This window comes from Vulpes lagopus, chromosome 18 (assembly GCF_018345385.1).
Source record: "Vulpes lagopus strain Blue_001 chromosome 18, ASM1834538v1, whole genome shotgun sequence".
Lineage (NCBI taxonomy): Eukaryota > Metazoa > Chordata > Mammalia > Carnivora > Canidae > Vulpes > Vulpes lagopus.
Genome location: NC_054841.1, coordinates 28,799,888 through 28,820,516, shown reverse-complemented (window position 1 = coordinate 28,820,516; position 20,629 = coordinate 28,799,888). Strand labels below are relative to the sequence as shown.

The following is a 20,629-nucleotide window of genomic DNA, read 5'->3' as shown; positions in this document are numbered from 1 at the left end:
CAAAGCAGAGTCTATGGAAACCACTGCCTTCGGAGTTCTAGGTTGAGGCAGGATGAAGAGATGGACAAGGCAAAACCTTTGGGTTTTTGGCCACAATCTGACAGACCTCACTTCCCCTGTAATTATATAATTTGTTTGTTTATATTACAATCAAAGCAATACAGGTAGAACCAGTTTAGGGCAGATGGGGTGTTTTCTTTTTAAATTAGCTCTTTCCTATCTCATAATCCTCTTTCTAGGTCACTGGCTCTGGTGGGCTGATGCTCTTTATCTGAAAACACTGCAAAATGATGCAGTGATCCAAAGCCCAAATCAAACCTGACTCCAGAGTAAAGACCCATAAAAAGGAGGGCAAGAAAGGTCTGCTGGTGGTAGAGCCAGAAAGGAAGCGATTAAAACGCCATCAAATTCCTTCTGTGAGGGCCACCATCAGAAAACAGTACAACTTTTTCACTGAAACAGTGGGGAAATAAAGGGTGGGGAATGGTGATTACTTTATATACAAAGTTGGTAACCAGGGCAACTCAAGTAAAAAGAAAACAAGTCTGCAAAACAGACTACATTGTAAGTCCAGGTTATGAGAACCCAGGGAAAGAAAAGGAGGGTAAGCAAGTGCCCTGGGGGGGAGGGAGGGTGCGCGTGACTGAAGAGCAGGCTCTAGGGGAGCAAACTGAGCTCAGGAGATGCTACAGGAAGGGGTTTGTGGAGAGGAAAGCACTGGAGGAAGCAGCGGGCTCCAAATCAGAGCAGCTTCAGGGAGCATGACAGAATGGAAAACCATGGAAAGCGGCCACTTGTCCCAGAGGCAAGAAGCACTTCTTCCTTGCATGGGCCCAGGCCGTGGGCTCACTTCAGCAGAAACCACAGCATGTGTTTTCAGGCAGGAATCCCCCCGCTGCCCCCACTCCCCTCACAAACCAAAGAGAGGTGTGAGAATTCCAGTCTTTTCCTTTGGGCAGATTGCCCACCTGGGCCCCTGCCTACCTCAGGGCAGGATGGAGGGAGGGTGCATGGGGCCTAATGTATTTCTGTTGAGAAGCCAGCCAGGGTGAAGTCACAGGAAGGGCTCAGGCTAGAAGGTGACAAGTCTGGGGTTAGATGCCAGCTCTGCCCTCCGGTTAACTGGGTGGTCTCTTAGCTCAAAGGAAAACACAAGGAGACAGACACCACGCAAAGAACCTGGGGCAAAGGTCGGGGAAGATGGCTATAGCTTTGTGAGCCTGTCACATCCACCAACATTGAGGGGGCACTGACACCATATACTCCTGGGACTCCGGTGACGGACAAACAGATTTTGCAGAGCCTCCGTTACTTTGGGGGGAATGACATCCTGACCATCAATGACATCTCCAGCGGGCCTCAGCCAAGTCCAAGGAAGCCATGGACTCCAATAACCCCAGGGCTGTAGGCCACAGAATTGAAGCTCTCACATGCTAGGAAACCGAGGACGTTGAAATCAGAAAATGAGCACAGAGGGGGCACTTGAGGGGATGAGCACTGGGTGATATGCTATATGTTGGCAAACTGAACTAAAAAAAAAGAAAAAAAGAAAAAAAGAAAAAAAGAAAGAAAAATCAGAAAATCAAAGTGGAGAACTGTATCCTATTGCTCAGGCTGTAAATAGCCAAAACCATGTTTTCTAGCCAGAGCAAGCGGGTTTTTTTGTTTTGTTTTGTTTTGTTTTTTTTAAAGATTTATTTATTTATGATAGAGAGAGAGAGAGGCAGAGACACAGGCAGAGGGAGAAGCAGGCTCCATGCTGGGAGCCCGACGTGGGACTTGATCCCAGGACTCCAGGATCGCACCCTGGGGCAAAGGCAGGCGCTAAACTGCTGAGCCACCCAGGGATCCCCCAAGCAAGTGGTTTTTGAGGTGTTCTCTCTCTAGAAGCCTTCCCTCTCCTCAAATCTGCTGGTGCATCCAAATATGTTTCTTTGCACCCTGCCTGAATGCCAACCTACCTGATGCTTGCCTGATTTCCCAGGGAACTTCCCTCTTCTGATGGACCACAGCCCCAGTGTTATAATTTACCAAGGCAACTGCACATGGAGGAAGGGAAAGTACTCCAACTTTTAGGGGATCACCAAACCATGGTCCTAAAATGACACCAGTTCTTGGAGACACATCACTGGGGTCCGCCAGTGTATAGGGGCTCGTGAAGGTCAAGTGATCCAAGGGAGCTTCAGTGCCCGCCCAGCTCACAGCAGGCCCAGTGGTCATCAAGCCCACCCTGTGGCTGCCCCCAGTTTCAGGACATAGAACTGGAATGCACAAGCATCAACTATGTAGAATCCCCATGTGAAGTTTACAGTTTGAGGAGAGAGAAACAAAATTAAATTTTGTAATTTCCTTGTTTGGTACAGCCTGATGGTCCTGTAGGGTAAGAGTGAAAAATTTAGCTTCCCAGATCATGAGAAAAGATGGAAGTGTTAGGGATTTGAGGCAAATTAACGTGGGAGAGGCCACTGGCTTCCAGGCACCATTTAAAAGGCTCACTGCGTGAGCAGTCCCTTCTCCTGGACATGCTTTTACAGATGGGGAAACCAGGAGGAAGGTTAAGTAACTTGCCCCAGATCACTGCTGTGGCTGCTTGGGTAAGACGTGAGCCTCCACTGCTAAGCCCTTCTATCGCACGATGATGCTGCCTGGAGTCTGGGAGGCTAAGAAACACACTTGATTAGAGACAGGCCCACCTTCAGCACAGTTTGACTGCCCTCAAATCCAACAGCCAGAAGACTACAGAATAAACTCGATTTTGAAACCTATTCTATGACACAGTTTACGGGGAGACAGAGAAAATGGGGGAAAACAAGTCAAACAGGTGTCTCCCAACAAATGTGGCCTGCTTTGTTCAGAAACCTGAGGCTTAAGGATGTCAGCGCAAGCTCTGGGACAGCAGGCAACTCCTAGAAAGGGATACAACATACCCAGGGGTTTATGAGCCTATTCCCAAGCTGCCTCCAGAAGATGGGACGTCCTTGCGCTCGTTCATTCCATTTAAACACTTCCTAGGCATACACTGCTTGTCAGACCCTGGAGGAGATTAGCAGTAATCCCTGCCCTTGTAGATGTTTCTTGGTCATTAATAACCAGCCACAGCACCCACAGCCATGACAACAGACTAGGGTGCAATTCTGTGCGAGCAGTGGGCAAGGTGGTTAGGAGAGGCAGGCAGGCTGCGGATCACTCAAGGGTGGCCCTTGAGCAGTGTCTCCCAGGATGGAGTGTGTGCACACCACACAGCAGGGTGTGAGCTCACAGCGAGGGACCCAAGTTATCGGAGGAGGCTGAGGTGAAGCTGCTCTGGAGTTGGGTCCGAAGGAACCAAAGGCTTTGAATTTAGGCACCAAGAAATGGGAACTAAAAGTTCTTGACATGTTTTAGAACAATATCCTGCTTGCTGAGTCTTAAGTCACCAATTTTAAGTCCTATCATTTAAGATATCAGGCTGCTAACAACACTACTACACGCCCCTGCTTAGGCTTAGTTCTGGTTGTCAAGACACAGACACGTTGGAGAGCAGGTCTCAGAATCACTACTACAAGTTCCCTCTGAAGGCATGAGGAGTTAAGAGATAAAGATGGATTGGCAGCTGAGAGGTGCATCAGGAGTTTCTGAAACCCAAAGAGAAGTGAGGACTGGAAAGGGAGGAGGTAAAAAGGGGTTGGGGCTAAGCCAAGGGTAGGGGGGAGAGGCCTTGGGAGGTTTAAAAGTCAAATGAACTTAGTAACTAATATCACATGTCCTATGTGACAAGAAAGAAGCACAGAGAATAGCCAATCCTCTCTTCTTACTCCAAACCCCTATCTACTGAGACCATAATCCTATTCCTTTCTACAGGGAGGAAATGAAGGCTCAAGATCAATTACTTGCCTGTGGTCTCACAGCCAGTAGAGGATGGGGTACCCAGGCTCTGCAGTCTGGATTCCTAACCATGATGTTCTTCTACTACCGCCTTTGTGCCAGAAGCAAAACTGAATGCCTAGATGTTCTACTGCCCCACTGTGACACAGGTTCTTTGTCAAGTTCACGGTATTCCTCCAAGGACTTTCCTGTTCATCAAGTCCCTTATGTTGATAGTGCAACCACACCACCTGCAGATTCATTTTTCAATAGAGCACCAATTAGGATTTGGACTTAAATGTGCTAAGATAGTTCAGCAGTGTGTGTCACAAGTTTTATTAATGCTCAACCCATTTGACAACAACAACAACAAAAAAATCTCATGAGGAATTTATTCTAAGAGTATCAAAAAGATAAACAGAAACAAACGAAACTCCTATCACAGACAGCAACAAAAAGGGTACACACTAAGCACCCCAAGCACCCAGGGCTGGTTTCCTATATGACAAAGTAAAGGCAAAGGATTGAAAAGAAGGGTCCAAGGATAGTTAGTGGCTAATTAAGGTACTGCCACTTGGCTGAATGCTTTAAAGGGCCATATTGTACTTCTAATTTACTTAAATAAAAAGTCAAAAGAGAAGGTCACATAAAAGGTCAGAAGGAAGTTTAATGTGAAATGGAAAAATAGAATATAAAATTATAATTTTAAGATAAAAGGTTAGAAAAAAAAAAAAAACCTAGATAAATGAACTCTGAATTCATTGGGATTAGTCATCCCTGGTTTTGATTTAGTTAAAAACCGTACATTAGTATTTTAAAGAAGTGGCTCAGTTGAAAATCAGTCCTGAGAAGCTGAAGACAAGGACCCTTCGCAAGACAAAGAAAGATGAGCAGAGACCAAGCCCTGGGCTCAATGACCTTGGGCTGTGTCCTGTCACTATAAAGAGGCTGGGTCCAGTATCAACACCCAGGGTGTGTTCAAAGTACTTCACAAGAGTAGTCAAATGTCATTGTGCACTAGACAATCAACCCCTTAGGATGGCTGCCAAGATAGATACAGTGTCCTATAGAAGCCAAGGGGCCAAGAACCTGCAGGCCTAATAGAAAGGATGGAACAAGGGCCAGAGAGCCAGCCAGGCCCAGGGTCGACACCACAACCCTTCATTTACATGGCTATGTGACCCTGGGCAAATGTCTTAAGACCCTATCAATCTGTTTCATTATCCATAAATTGGGAGACACCTACCTAACTGGGCTATCATAAGGCATCACTATGATACAGGAAGCATTGTGGATGGCACCTGGACACCAGAGGATACAACTACTGGGTGTGAATTGTTAATGTGTGCGGACACTGCCCTTGGGTAGTCATAAGGCAGCACTGTCAAGCACGTGGAAATTGGAAAGAGCTTCTGGATGTAGATGTAGAGCCAAATAATCCCTCACTGGTGGTACTGTACAACTTACTGGACCTTGATGGATCTGGATTTTCTCCTGTATAAGACCAGGTTACAAAAACACCAACTTCAAGTGGGAGGATTAGATGAGAGAGCAAGCATGAAAATACCAAGCCTAGCTATTAGTACTTGAACGTTACAGGGATCTTGTTAAAATGCAAACTCTGCCAGCTAGGCAGAGTGGGAAATAACCCCTGGTGGCCCGGACCCATTTTTCTCTCCACATGTGACTGCCTTACCACTTATCTAGGTCTCATCTCTGGCCAGAATGCTTCTGTTTTTACCCTTTTACAACCTATCCTGCCCTCCCCTAAACTTAGTCCACATTCCTGGCAGCTGTTCCCATAAGAGCACCTCTGAGAGGTTGCAGTGAGGTAACATCTGTTGTGCTCCATCCATCTGTTTATCTCCTCCATGAGATCGCGCATTCACGGCGGAAGGAAACCAAGTCTCTATGTGCCTCACATGTAACAGGCGCTCAATAATTGCGTGAAACGAAATGAGATGAGAACTGTGAGCTAGAGGCTTAAAAACGAAACAGGGAAAGTTCTAGTAGTAGGTGTTTTGAATGTCTATTTTAAAGACAACCAGGTAAGAATCTTCAATTTGAGTCACTAAGGACCTAATTCTTGGAAGTTTACACTATAAAAAGCCTACCTGGTGCAACCCAATTAGCCCAAACTCTCAATTAAGCCAGTTGTTGTTTCTGTCTCCTGAGGCTGGTATCTAAAATTCCCAGTGCACAGAGAAGGCAGGCAGGCAGGAGGAGAGGTCTGTGTGGCTGTCTTAAGACATTCAAGAGCAGATCAGGAAGGAGGAACAGGGTCCCCGGCAGCTGAGACACATGGGAGGCAGTGCCGAACAAATTGGCAGTGCCAAGTACTGATTAGCACATAATTAAAAAACAAACAGTAAAAAAAAAAAAAAAAAAAAAAAACAAACAGTAGGCATTAGTTTCTGAGTAAAATGTGATTATGCATTTAACTACTAAGAAAAACAGGAGAACCCAGAACTTAAGCCACCTGTCCCAAGAGTGTAGCACAGCTGTTAGAAGAATGGACTCAAGCTTGAATGCTTAGGCTCGGACCCGAGTGGTTATTTGCTTAGCTGTTTCACATGGGGCAATTTTACTAACTTGGTTTCCTCACCTGTAAAATAGGGGTAATTATAACACTGACTTCAAAAGGGGGTTGTGAGGACTGAATCAGTTAATGGGTATAAAGTCTAGAATAGCACCTGGCCCACAACAGAAAGTACGCTGTAACTATTAATAGGGTAAAAGTGGAACCCAAACCTTCAAACTCCCAGTTACTACTACCTCGTTGTATCCCGTTAATTTCCAAGGCCCTTGACACCTCTGATCTATTTTGGAGTAGCCAAACACCACACCTGATTGGGATCTCTTGCCTTTGAGGGTTCTCTAAACTCAGGCCAAGCCATAGTAGAGAATTCAGAGCTGCTTTCTTGGGGGGGGGGGGGGGGGGGGTGGCGGCGGCCAGCTCTGAGCCTCCCTTTCCCTAGGCACTCAACAGGATGGGGGTGGCGGGGGAAGGGCAATGTGCAGGCTGACAGCCAATCTACTGCTAAGACCCTGGTTTCCCTCCCACACTCGGTCCCCCCTTCAGCTTACTCAAGTCCACCTTCTCTGCTTCCCATGCCTGTATATTCCCCCAGGGAACCTCTGCTGTTAGCTTTCTAGGTAACATTCAGGACCTAATTGTGATCATCTGGGCCTGAGTCTTCTGCATACCTCGCAGCAGAGGAAACTTTGCACATCCTCTTCTTACAGAGTACCTGGTACAAATGCACAGAAAAGACTTACCAAAGACCTAGATTCCCACCACTGTGAAGCTGCCTGAGGATCTCTTGAGCACAGAAAACATGAAATAGTTGGTAAAGCAGAACTAATATCTTACCAAGATGGGATAAGTTAGATCCTTAGATTTTCCAAACTTCTATTTGGTTTTATGAGCCTTGGGTTTGTCCTGGAGAGGATGTATCATATATATAAGCTCCTTATTAGTCGCTATGTGTCAGAAGAGTCAGTGTGTGCATTAGAGAGCATGCAGGAATTTAACTGTAGTCTGACAAGGAGTTCAGCCTTGCCTGCAGTCTAAGTGGCAGCAATCTTGAATTTAGTTTTAGGTGCATTCAGGAGAGGGTCCTTTGGCAATGGAAATAAGGGGATAAAAGCAAACTGTTGATGCTTTAACTCCTGTTTTTTGTGACAAGTATTTAAAAGCTAAGCACATCAACCAAATAATTTACAGGATTGTTAATCTGGTTTTAAAAAGCCTAGGAGGCTGGTTTGAATGCTGCCACTAACTCATGTGGATCAAGTCCTGTCTTTTTTAGACTTATTTCCCTCCCTGTGAAACAGAAGACCAGATGAGGCTGCCTAAGACTACCAGTGACTCTGGAACTTCTGCTCACTACATAATGCTCTAGGTGTTTGGTCTACGTTCAGAGAAAGAGAAGGAGACCTAGAAGCTTATTAAACAAAGTTGAATGAAACCAAGAATTGCATTAAGAAGTTTCTCATTTCTTTTTGATACTGGATTTACAGGTCAAATAATTTAAGCCTACAGAAATGCCTTGCTTATTCACTGGAGCCCTGATACTGAAGAAAGGGGGAAAAAAAAAACCCAACTGTTCCCTATTTGGGCCAATTGTGAAATAAATCCCACTTCTTCTCTATCTATACAGTCCTGGGCACTCTTCTTTCAAGCCTATCTTCTCCGCCAACTCGTAGCTAACTCTAGATTATCTTCCTGTTAATCCTGTGCAACACTCTGTAGAAAGCTCTTGTTAACCAGACAACTTGCCTTTTCCTCCTGTGACCCTGATTAGCACCTAAGTCTTCTACAGGTCCTCAAACTTTCAAAATTAAATTCCTTTGGGGCAGACTGCCCTGCCCCTCCCCCCATCTTTCCCCCAGTGAAAAGCTACCATGGGGACTCAGTAAAATTATGTAGATTTACTTCAATTGAGACTTTAAGGTAGATTAACACTTTTTTGGTCTATTTCAAAATTATTCTAAATTGCAGGACACTGGGCAAAAGGTGACTGCAAAGGAGTTTGTTTAATGACAGGGTTGAACCAGATTATCTTTAAGATTCCTTCCAGCTCTGACATTTCTGAGTGATAGCAGCACACTGTAAATCCAGCGCCCCAGGGCTGATTAAGATGCTAAATTCTGAAAGCTGAAGGCAGGAAAACTTCACCTACAGCAATGTGGGTCTTTTTGTCCTTCACTTTTAATATTAAAGAGAAAACAATGCCCATTTAACTGCTAGCTAAATTAACATTTGACATGTAAATTTCTTTTTTTTTTTTAATTTTTATTTATTTATGATAGGCACACAGTGAGAGAGAGGCAGAGACACAGGCAGAGGGAGAAGCAGGCTCCATGCACCGGGAGCCCGACGTGGGACTCGATCCCAGGTCTCCAGGATCGCGCCCTGGGCCAAAGGCAGGCGCCAAACCACTGCGCCACCCAGGGATCCCCGACATGTAAATTTCAATGTCCCTTTCATCAGCCCGGTTGTGTACATTACCTTTATTGCTCTGTCTCTGAGCTCAGAGCATTACCTGACCCACAGAAGAGGCTCAAATATTTTCAAAACTGCTTACAACTGAGTGGGACAACTGAAGTGTGTGGCCTAAAGCAACATACTGTTTGGCTAGACCTGTTTTAAATCACAAAGGGAGGCACACCACAGTTTCTCTCAACCTGGTGTTACCCAGACAATAGGATGTTTCCGTGGTCAAGAGTTTGGGAAACTTGAACAAGGACAGAACTAATCTCAAAGGGGATGATGAAAGAGGACTCAAAATGTGGACTTGCTGAGTTTCCTCCTTATCTGAGCACTTAGGGACATTCCCAGGCTGCACAGCAGCTCGAGGACACAGGCACCCTTATCTTATGGATAAAGGAATGCTCCCCACAGGTTTTAAACTTCTTATCCCAAGTCTCATGTAAGTCTGTTGAGACAAGCCATGACTTAAAGCCATGACTTAAAGTGAGCCTAACTGTAAAGCTGATGGTATTAATCACTAGACTATCCGGCCACCTTTACGGTGCAGTTCTGTCAAATTCTACGTGTGAGAGAATCTAAACATTATTTATAGGTAAGGAGAGAAAGCCAAGACTTCACACCAAGGTGAAGTTTCAAGATTGGCATCAATGAACTGAGAGTAGAAGGGTAGAGAATTCACTGGCAAAGTGAATTCTCACATCCCAAAGCAACTGAGTATTATAGAAGTCCAGAATATTGGCTAATCACCTTGGAGAAGACAGGGAGAATGTAAGTGAATAGCTTGTAGGATACAGGTAAGCTCAAGAATCTCCCGGAAAGTCTTCAATCACTATGGGGAGAGGGTGGGCTTTTCAGAATGGATGAGGCAGGGCTGGGCATAAAAAGTGAAACCTGTTTTTGAAAAAGGACTCCAGGTGATACTGATAATACCTTCAACCCACCGTCCAAGCAACAGACTTGAAATGGGACAGAGCTCTCCTGGGATGGGGTGCAGGAGTTCAAAACTGGGCAAAACAAAATGCCCTATCCAACTCTATCCCCTCAATCCTACTCATTCTTAAAGATCAGTTCCAGTTTATTCTTGGGGAAGTGAGGGCATTATTACCCATCTTGAAAGGATCTAGAACTTAAATCAAGACAGATCTGGGTGTTATGTCACTTAAGCTCTGAAAAATTGCTAAGCAAACTCCACTTCCCTTACAAGCTGATTAACCTCGTCAACTTCTATCTGTTTAACCTCTAATCCTTAGTTTCTCCGTTTATAGAAAGAGGAGAGGATTTACTTTTAAAGTTATTACCTAAAGTCACTCTGTAAGACATCTAGGACATAGCTGGATCTCAGATTAGTAACCTTTCTGCTGAGGAAGTCTTCCAAGACCTTTCTAGCCCACTGGCCTTCTCCTCTCTTTAGAGAACCTTTGGCTACTTACAAGTCTGAACAAAACATGTCAACACTGAGCACTCAAGATGAACTCGTGCCCTAAACACAGCAAAAACTCAAATTAGGATTAGCCCTCCCATGACTGCAAAGCTACCTTGCTTCCCTGAGCCCCATGTTCCCTATAAACATGCAACCCAGGCAGCCTGGGGGGGGGGGGGGGGGGTTAGAAAAAGATTAAGTATGTAAGGCAGAGGAAAAGAAGAAAAAGATGTTACATGTTATGTGACAGCTATAGGCCCACCTGGGGGATTATTATTCAGCAGGACCCAGAGGACTTAGCCAGGAAACCCGCCAGTTTGGTTGACTGCCTTGGGATGGAATGGGCCGGTGGGGGTGGGGGTGCGTGTCTCAGAGGAAAACAAGAGTAGGAAGCAAGAGTTTGGAGGTGGAGCTGAAGGGTGTCAGGACATTTGGGACCAGACACGGAGGGGGTGTGGGTGGGTTCAGTAAAGTTCTTTTTTGTTTGCTTTGGGAGGGAAAGAGAAGAGGCCCTAGAGAGGGGGCTCTGAAGTTCTTCCCACCAACTCAGCCCCGTCCTCTTCACTCCCCCTGTGGAATCTCAAAGTGCTGCAAGTTTAATAGTAACCGTCCACCTTTACTGAGCACTTAACTAAAAGCACGGCGAGCACTTCCATGAACTCTTTTTTTTTTTTTTTTTTTTTTTAATGAGAATAGCACCTCCAGTCAGTGCCAGGGACTCATCCGGGGTCCTGAGGTGCAAGGGGAGCCCAAGCGCCTGGGCCCCGGGGAGGAGGGCGTGTCTGGGCCCAGGCTGACAAGACCGGGGCCGGGGCCGGGGCCCGGGCATCCAGAGCGGCGAGTCCAGGCCCCGTGAGGGCGGGCCGGCCGGCCGCCGCCTACCTTTGAGCGAGGTCTCCACCAGGCGCAGGTAAAGCTGCGAGCTCTTGTTGCCGTGGCTCATGCGCTGGGCGAGCCCGTTGCGCTGCAGGACGCACTCCTCAAACTGCACGACGTTCTGGTGGCGCCGCTTGAGGCTGGTCAGGGCCCAGAACTCGGCCAGCGCCAGCTCCACGTTCTCGGGGGCGTCGCAGCGGATCTTCTTGACCGCCACCCGGGCCCCGCTGCGCCCGGCCACTGCCTCGTAAACCACGCCGTAGCTGCCGCGCCCGATCTCCGCCAACAGGCTGTACCGCGGCCGCGCCGACCCGCCGCCGCTCTCTGGCCGCCGCCGCGCCAGGTAGGCCTCGCCCGGGGCCTCGGCCGCCGCCGGATCCATGGCCTGGGCCGCCGCCGGCCTCAGCTTCGCGCTGGGCGCCCGCGGCACTGGGCTTCGCCTTTTCCGCTCGGGGCTTTGTGTACCTCTGCGGGCGCCGTCCTCCTCCCCCGTTTCCATGGCTGCGGGCGGCGGGGGGAGCAGCAACGGCGCTGCCCGGGTCCCCCCTGCCTCATCCCTCCGTCCGGCCCCGGGACGCGGAGGAGCGGGACCTTGGATTGTGACCTGCGGGCGAGAGAGTCGGTTAACCAACTAGGCCGAAGCGGGGAGGCAAGGAGCGTAGGCCGCAGGGCGTCCCACCTCCGCCTCCTCCGGCCGCCGCGGCCCCTTTAAGACGGAAGCCGCCGCCGCTGACTGAACGGGGGGAAGGGAGGGGAAAGCGGGAAGGGCGACACCACGAGGCTGTGGCTCAGAGGGGGAACAGGAAAGAATAGCAAAACACGCCCCGCCTTCTCAGCCAGCTTGTCGTCTAGGACTAGGAAAAACTAGGACCAGCAGTCTTTACGACTTAAGGAAACTGCCTTGAGAAGCCGTTCTGACTGCGGAACTCTTTTTCCCCGCCTCGTCCCCTCCGGGATCACCCTCCCCGCATCCCGCCTTGGGTTCTCCCGGGTGTAAACAGTCCATTGAATTAAGCCGGAGCGGAGCCCGGCGGAACGACCCAAGTCCCCGAGGGCGGCGGGTGGAGGAGGTTGGCTCAGAAGTTCCGCGTCCCTGACCCCGCCAACCTGGGGACCCAGCGGCCCTCCCCCAGCGCCCGCGGGGGCGGAGGTGGGTGCAGCCTCCGCGCTGGCTCGGACTCCGCAGACTGCGCCCTTACCTGGCCGGCGCGCCTCCACTTCCGGGCGGCCCGCTTCCCCCCTGGCGCCCTGGGCCGGGGATGGTCCGCTCCAGGCCAGGGCTGCCTCGCGTACGGAGCGGCGCGGGAGGCGGCGGCCCGGGCCGGGTGTGCCTGGGAGCCCGCGGCGGCGCGGGTGGCGGCGGCGGCGCTCGCGGGGGAAGAGCGGGTGTCCGGGCTCCCGCGGCTCTCCACGTGCTCGCGCCGGCTGAGCCCTTTACATAACCTGTTTATATAAGCTGCGCCTCCCGCCCGCACTCGGGCCAGCGGGGGCTCCTGGTGGCCCATCCCCCGGGAGGCCGGCCGCGCGCCGCGCCGCCTGGGTCCTGCCAGGGTCGACGGAGCAGCCGCAGCCGGGCGCACCGGGCACGCCGCGCCGGGGCCCAATCACAGGCGAGAACACCCAGCCCACGAAAAATAGGCGCCAAACTCCCGGGATCCGCTGCGCCCCCCTCCGAGGCTCTGCGGCCGCCCGCCCCCTGCAGCCTCCTCCCTCTCCGCCTTCGCTGCTTGAAGAGGGGCTGCGCGCAGTAGGCTCCTAATAAACACTCGTTGGTTGATTGGCTTGGTCGGTTTGATTGATTCATAGGCAGTGCCTGGGAACCTCCCGGACTGGATTGGAGTCCACACGCTGCCTCCCAGGAGCCCGTTGATTCGGGGCAAATCATCGTCAGGTTCTGTGCCTCGGTTTTCTGTTCTGCAAAATGGGTGATTGGACCTTAATCTCCCAGCGCTGATAGAGCCAAATGAAATACATGTAATTTATGTATAAATACATATATTAAGAGTGACTAAGTATATATGAGTACACATAGTAAGTAGCTAATTGGGTGCAAGGCTGAAAGTGCTGTTTTGTTCACTGCTTTGTACTCCAGTGGCCTAGTAGGTGCCTGTGATTTTTAAACTGAATCTGTTGAGTATTTATTGGATTTCTATAATGTGCTAGGCACTGTTCTAAGTCGCTGGGGAAAGAGCAATGAACAAGACAATCTTTACCTTCAATGAGGGTCTATACCCCTGAAGGAGACAAGTGATATGGTGACCTTGTGCAAGTTAATTAACTTTCATGTGTCTTTACTTCCCATCTGTAAGATGGGAAGAACAGTGTTGGAGGCACTGTGCTTATACAGTTTAAACACTGAGAACAGGACAAGGTCTTGCACACACTAAGTGTTAGATACTATTAACTAAACACATAGAATAATTTTTGACATGGATAAGTGTGATGGAGAAAATGAGTGAAAAAGTGCTTTGGGTTTGGGACAGGTCACTTCTGAGTATGAAGGTCATTCGTTGAAAGGTTGTAACTTTGGAGGGGGGGTAAAAATTAAATTTTACATGTTTAAGTTACAAGGATAGTAAGGAATTCTCATGTACTTTTTTTTTTTTTTTTTTTACATATAGAACCTTAATGAATTTGTGTGTCATCCTTGCGCAGGGGCCATGCTAATTTCTGTATAGTTTGAATTTTTAGTGTATGTGCTGCTGAAGTGAACACAAGAATTCTGATACACTTTTTTTTTCTGTTTTTTTTTTCTGTTTTTTTTTTCCTCTGATATACTTTTAACCAAAATAACAAATTGTTATGTTTTGCTATGTTTGCATTATCATAGACTCTCTTGTGTATGTGTACGTAATATGTACATATACTTTTTCCCCCTAAGTCATTTTAGAGTGGGTTTTCAGACATTATGCCTCTTTATCCAATACACTTGTGTGTGTATATATATATATATATATATATATATATATATATATTTCCTAAGAATGTGGACATTCTCTTGCAGAATCTCAGTTGTAATGATCAAAATCAGGAATTTTAACAATGGTATGGTTCTTTTAATACACCTTTAATATTTAAATTTTGCTAATTGTGCCAATAATGTAGCCATTCCTCAGGATCCAATTCAGGTTTCATTTGGCTGTCCTCTCTTTTTAGTTTCCTTTAATCTGGAGAAGCAGTTAGTTACTCAACCTTTGCCTTTCATGACCTTGACATTTTTGAAGAATACTGGTAAATTATTTTGTATTTGTCCTTAATTTATAGCTGTCTGTTATTTCCTTGATTAGGTTCAGGTTATACATTTTTGGCAGGAATGCCACTGAAAGAAAGTTGTGTCCTGAGTGTATCACATCAGAAGGCACATGACATTGGTTTGTCTCAATATTAGTGGTATTAACTTTGATCATTTGGTTAAGATGATGTCCCCCAAGGTACTCAGCTGAAAAGTTACTATTTCCCTTTTGTAATTAATAAGTATCTTGTGGGAAGATATTTTGAGGCTATCCTATTTTTTTAAAGATTTTATTTATTTATTCATGAGAGAGAGGCAGAGACATAGATAGAGGGAGAACCAGGCTCCTTGCAGAGAGCCTTGTGTGGGACTCCATCCTGGACCCAGGATCATGCCCTGAGCTGAAGGTAGCCGCTCAACTACTGCTCCACCCAGGTGACCTGAGACTATCCTATTTTTCATCTTACTCTCTGCCCACTTGTTTTAGCATTCACCTGAATCAGTTATTATTATAATGGTTGCAAGATGGTGATTGGTTTGCAAGAGCCACCATAACAAAATATTAGACTGGGTGGCTTAACAGAAATTCATTTCCTTGGGATACCCGATGGCTCAGCAGTTAAGCTCTGCTTTCATGATCAGGGCGTGCTCCTAGAGTTCAGGGATGGAGTCCCACATCGGGTTCCCTGAGGGGAGCCTGCTTCTCCCTCTGCCTATGTCTCTGCCTCTCTCTCTCTCTGTCTCTCATGAATAAATAAATAAAATATTTTTAAAAATCTCATTTCCTCACAGTTCTGGAGGCTAGAAGTCCAAGATCAAAGTGTTTAATTTTTCTTCTGAGACTCTCCTCTTGGCCTGATTTTAGTTGCCTTCTTTTTCCCCACAAGATGGTTCCTCTGTGTGCGCATCTTTTCCTTTTCTTGTAAGGACACAAGTCATATTGGATTAGGGCTCCACCCTAATGAGCTCATGTTAATCATCTCTTTAAAGACCTATTTCCAAATATGTTACATTCTAAGGTAATGAGGCTTATGAATTAAACATGAATTTAGGTGGGAGGGAACCTGAAGCCAACCATGCTAAAACTAGTAGTAAGTCATTTAAGAAAGAAGGAAGAAGTATATAGAAGCTGTGAGACAGCAATAAGCTTGATGTTAAACTTTAGCCAGTTGATGAGTGTGTTAAGTGGTACAACCACTTTGGAAAAAAAAAAAAGTTTGGCAGTTTCTTATGAAATTAAATATACATCTACCCTATGGCCCAGCACCTCCATGCCTAGGTATTTACCCAAGATACATGAAAATGTATCTTTAAAGGTTTTATTTATTTATCCATGAGAGACACACAGAGAGAGGCAGAGACGTAGGCAGAGGGAGAAGTATGTGGGGAGCCGAATGTGGGACTCCACCCCCGGACCCTGGGACCACACCCTGAGCCAAAGGCAGACAGACGCTCAACCACTGAGCCACCCAGGTGTCCCTTCACAAATACACTTTTATAAGAATGCATCTAGTGGCTTTTCCCGTAAGAGTCCCAAACCGGGAAACACTCTAATGTTCGTCAATAAGTGAATGGATATCTGAGCTGTGGTATTCCTTTAACTTGAGGTGCTGCTGGGGGTGGGGGTGGGGGGCAGGGACAGGGAGGAACATAACAAAGATGAATTAAAATAATGATGCCAAATGAAAGAAGCCAGGCACAGAAGAGTACATACTACACGATTCTGTATACAGTTCTTGGAAATGCAAACTAATTTAGTGACAAAAGTCAGAGTAGTAAGTGAGGTGGGGAGGGAGGTACAACAGAGGAAAACTTTTTGGGCTGATAGCTATGTTTATTATCTTGTGATAGTTTCACGGGGGTTTATGTTAAAGTCACTTCAAATTGTACACTTTAAATAGGTGCAGTTTATGTATATCAGTTTTGCAGCTTTACCTCATTAGAGCTGTAAAAAGATGGATTAAAAAGAGTACATGCTGCATGGCTCCATTAATATAACGTCAAGCAACATTGATCTGTGGTGGCAGAAAACATATCAGTGGTTAGCTCTGGGGTGGGAATTGACTGCTGTGGGGCACAAGAGAATTTTCTGGGTGATGGAATTTTATTGTATGGAGATTATACCGCAATAAAATTGATTTAAAAGGTGAAAAAACAAACCCAGGTCCTGCCATGCTGGGAACACATGTATCTTTATTCAGAGCTGCTGCTGCTTTTTAAAAAAAAATTTTAAGATTTTATTTATTTATTCGCAAGAGACACACAGAAGCGGAGACCTAGGTGGAGGGAGAAGCAGGCTCCCTGCAGGGAGCCCCAAGCGGGACTCGATCCCAGGACCCCGGGATCATGACCTGAGCCAAAGGCAGATGCTCAATCACTAAGCCACTCAGGCACCCCTTTACTCAGAGCTTCTAAGGACAAGGGGCTGCATGGTGCCAAGGCAGGGCTGTCCCCATTTCTGCCATTCTGGGTCCCAGAGGTTGAGCAAGGCCAATGGAGTCTTTTCTCCCAGCGAGTTCTCCCACCTGAGTCTTAAAAGAGAGATTGGATCTGAAGTTCTGGGAGAACCACAAGAAGACTTCAGTCTTTTTGTGTGTGTGAGAAGGGCCAGGCTGCTTGAGACATTGTTGATGGCTTGACTAATTTTTCCCCCTTTACTCCAGCTTTTATTAAATGACCGAAGGAACCTTATACTTCTTATTATAACCAATAGCCAATGGCCATGAAAGTTGTCAGCCACAGGAATTAGCAAAGTATTCTCATGCCAATCCTGTGAGATGGTTACTATCATTGGCCCCATTTTAGAGACAAAGAGACTGAAAAGGGAGGAGTTTGCCCAGCTAGGATTGGAACTGAGACCCCAGACTCTTCACTTTATATTTCTGGCTCAGCTCTGCCCAGGGTAAGCAATTATATGAAAATGATGGCAAGGCTTCTTCCACGCTGTTCTCTGTTGGCACACGTGCCTAACTCCATGTCCCTGTAACGTCAGATGGTGCCAGAAGTGACTGGAGCCCAATATTTAGTAATGGAAGAAATGTAGGAAGAAAGAGGGGGCAGCAGTGAGGTGTAGGCCCTTCCACTAGGGCCCTTGCCTTGGAGGGACTGACATAGAACATGAGATGCAGTGGAATTATGTGATTCCAAATAACATTAGTCCTACCCAGGACACTAAAGCCATTTGTGAAGAGGTAGCAAGGCACAGAGCAGGTGCCGTTTTAGAAGAGTGCTTTGGGAAAACCTTTCTAAGGAGGTGACCATTTGCAGAGAGACCTAATAGAAGTAAAAGAATCAGCCAAATGCCGATCTACTGGAGAGCATTTGTGTTAGAGGGAAGAGCAGGTACAAAAGAGGCCAGTGTGGCTGGAGTGCCTCGAATGGGGGAGGAGAAGCAGGAAACAAGGGAGAGATGTGGCGAGACAGAGACTTGTGGGCCATGATGAGGACTTGGGATTTACTCAGCATTTGTGATCTAGCGAGCACCACAGAAAGCAAAGGAGCAGGAGAGCTGAGGCTTGCAGACGCTGTTACTCTGAGAACTGCCCAGAGGGAAAAGGCAGAGTGGTGATGCTCCCTGCCCATCCCAGGATTTCAGGGGGAAGAGGACGCCCCAGGGGCAGCTGTAGGGATGGTTCCTATGGGAAAGTGGGGAACTGTAGCCCAGGAGGGGAAGGCTGGGTGGAGCAGAGGAGTGTGGATGGAATGGAAGCTGGAAGGGGTGTGAGATGGCTCTAGTGGACCAGGGCCAGTGAGTGGGGGGATGGGGTGGGAGGGTGGCACTGGGTGGCAGGGCGCCAAGGCAGAGAATGCTGTGAAATGGTGGTTGTACCAGAGGGAGGTGAGGCTCTTACAGGGGTGGAGGATGAAACTTCACTTTGGAGGCCTATGGAGGTGCTGAAAGAGAGGCTCCAGGCCGGTACCTCAAAGGAGGGTACATTCTGAGCAGGGGACTCAGGAAGGCCCAGAGGAGGCTCTGCAGCCATCTTGCATTCCCCTCCCATATGGGAACTGGTTTTACTGGGTGCCAGGAGGGGCATCCCTGAGGAAAACTGGAGGGTGTTATGCTACCCCAACACCAAGGAGCTCAGACAACCATGTGGGAGAGACGGTTTGTCTTCATTTAGTGAGTGGGAAGATTGGGTCCTGGAAGCTGTTCCAACCAAATAAGTGCAACAGCAGGGGTCTGCCCCAGCAGCCTTGGGTTTGGATATCCAAGCTCTTGACCCCTTATACAGGTGTTTTCAAGCTTGAGTACACACAGGCATCCCCTGGAGGGCTGGTCAAAAAACCAGGTGGTTGACCCCAGCCCCAGAGTGGCTGCTAATCAGGAAGCCTTGGGTAGGGCTTGATCATTTGCAGCTCTAGCTAGGTCCCGGGTGATGCTCTTGCTGTTGCTGGTCCAGGGAATGACCACACTTTGAAAACCACAACATTATGCTATGCTGTCCCTAGACTGAGCACAAAGCTGAAGCCATTATAAAGGATTGGCATTCTGGCAAAGAATTTGGAGATGGATTGGAGCTATTACAAAGAAAACTAAGCAAATAAGACACACAGTGATTATTAAAGCAAAGAAAACAAAAACGATTTATAAGAAAAACATTGTAATCATCATAAACTACAACATTTAGCTGGAAATAATATTACATTGTCATTATAATGTAAAAACAGCACATTGATTTAACCAAAAATTATGCTATAATTATTTGGGGAAAATTGGAGCAAGAAAGTGTGTGTTGTGTGAGTGTGTGTGTGTGTGTGTGTGTGTGTGTGGAGAGAAAGAAGAGAGAGGAAAACTAAATTCTTATTCTCCCTAGCTGTAAGTTAATAGAAAAGTCTACAATTAAAAAATCTTGGAAGTGGCACCATAATTGGGTTTGAAGAGACAACCACAGAACGAGTTATTGCTTCATGGGCAAGGCTTGTGGGTGGCACAGGGGATATTTCTTTCTTTCCTTTTTTTTTTTTAAGATTTTATTTATTTATTAATGAGAGACAGGGAGGCAGAGACATAGGCAGAGGGAGAAGCAGATCGAAATGTGGGACTCGATCCTGGCACTGCAGGATCATGCCCTGAGCCGAAGGCCAACGCTCAACCTCTGAGCCACCCAGGCGTCCCACAGGGGATATTTCTTATAAGCCTTGCCATAGGATCTAGTTTGTAATAGTAACTAACTCTTTTTTTTTTTAATGTTTTATTTTATTGAAACCAGATGAAATTGTTTCAGTTCAAATGGAAGAATTAATATCCGAGAATATTTAAGAAATCAATGAAAATAAGAATGCCTCATGGAAAATAGTTTTACCAGATATTAATACTTTACTTGTAAAACCATCCAAATAGATGGATAGATATCATTGACCAAACTTTAATCAGACTTCCTTACGCCCTCTTCTAAATGAGACCTTGACCTTGGGTTTCCGTGTCTCTCCTTATTGGGCCTGAATTGCCCACTAACTCTTAAACATTGTGTGTATTTATTACTTGGATTGAAATAAATTGACATTTTTAATGTCAACTTAATGATTTTGAAATTTTTAATTGACATTAAAAATAAAAGTGGGCATGGGATTTAGCTACCACTGAAGCAGCCTGTCAGCTTGGTGGCGCTGTTCAGCTTCTGGCTGTGATGCCCACCTGTTGTCCTGTATCACCTAAAGGCATCAGAAGAGCTACAAGTCAAGTTAAGCTCTCAAATCATACCCTGTGGATACTGCACTAGAGACATCCTGTCCCCAGCAAGACTCAACAAAGGTGGCCTCTTGTCTCTTTAACAAGGGTCCGAGTCACAGAAAACAAAGATGGAAGCAGATACAGGTACCTTGTTTCTCAAACTTAATAGATTGTTCTAATTTCATGTTCTTCCTATTGGCCACCGAAAGGCTCTGAAATTCCAACCTTTCTTCCTCTTCTGTCTGGGGATTGCATAAAAATTCTCTGTGTCAGTCTATGTATCTGAACATTTGCTGCAGAAAATTGGTTGCTAGGTTCTTAGGAGTTGTTTATGATTTTTGGAAAGATAAGGGAATACAATGCAGAGCTAGCAGAGCAAACTCCCCGATTCTGTTAACTACTGGGACATTCAAAATAAATGGTTGGGGAATCTGGTTGAAATGTATATAGCCACAAGGCGACAAAGTACACTCACTGATCAAAGTGTAAAGAATTCAGCCTTTTAGGAAGGCAATTTGAGATCTCATTGTTTATTAATATAGTTGAAAATACACTGGATCTAGAGATTCCATTTCTACAACTTCCCCT

General features: G+C 46.7%; 2 protein-coding genes and 1 non-coding gene across 6 annotated transcripts in view; 1 reads left to right on the top strand and 2 right to left on the bottom strand.

Moving 5' to 3' along the window:
• The window catches only part of STK35 (serine/threonine kinase 35), a 45,561-nt gene extending 32,703 nt beyond the window's left edge, over positions 1–12,858 (bottom strand). Inside the window, exons 1-2 of the mRNA XM_041732713.1 lie at positions 12,335–12,858; positions 11,142–11,739 (exon numbers count right to left, since the gene is read on the bottom strand). Of these exons, the coding sequence (XP_041588647.1) occupies positions 11,142–11,739; positions 12,335–12,640 (904 nt within the window). The 5' untranslated portion in view covers positions 12,641–12,858. The remainder of the gene's footprint in view (positions 1–11,141; positions 11,740–12,334) is intronic.
• Positions 11,346–20,629, top strand: part of PDYN (prodynorphin) — a 102,794-nt gene continuing 93,510 nt past the window's right edge. For all 4 annotated transcript variants that reach the window (XM_041732718.1, XM_041732717.1, XM_041732716.1 and 1 more), the window contains exon 1: positions 11,346–11,478. The gene's annotated coding sequence lies outside the window, so the exon portion shown is untranslated. The remainder of the gene's footprint in view (positions 11,479–20,629) is intronic.
• LOC121478478 lies at positions 13,745–13,850 on the bottom strand. The gene has a single exon (XR_005984487.1). It is a non-coding gene; the product is annotated as a U6 spliceosomal RNA (small nuclear RNA).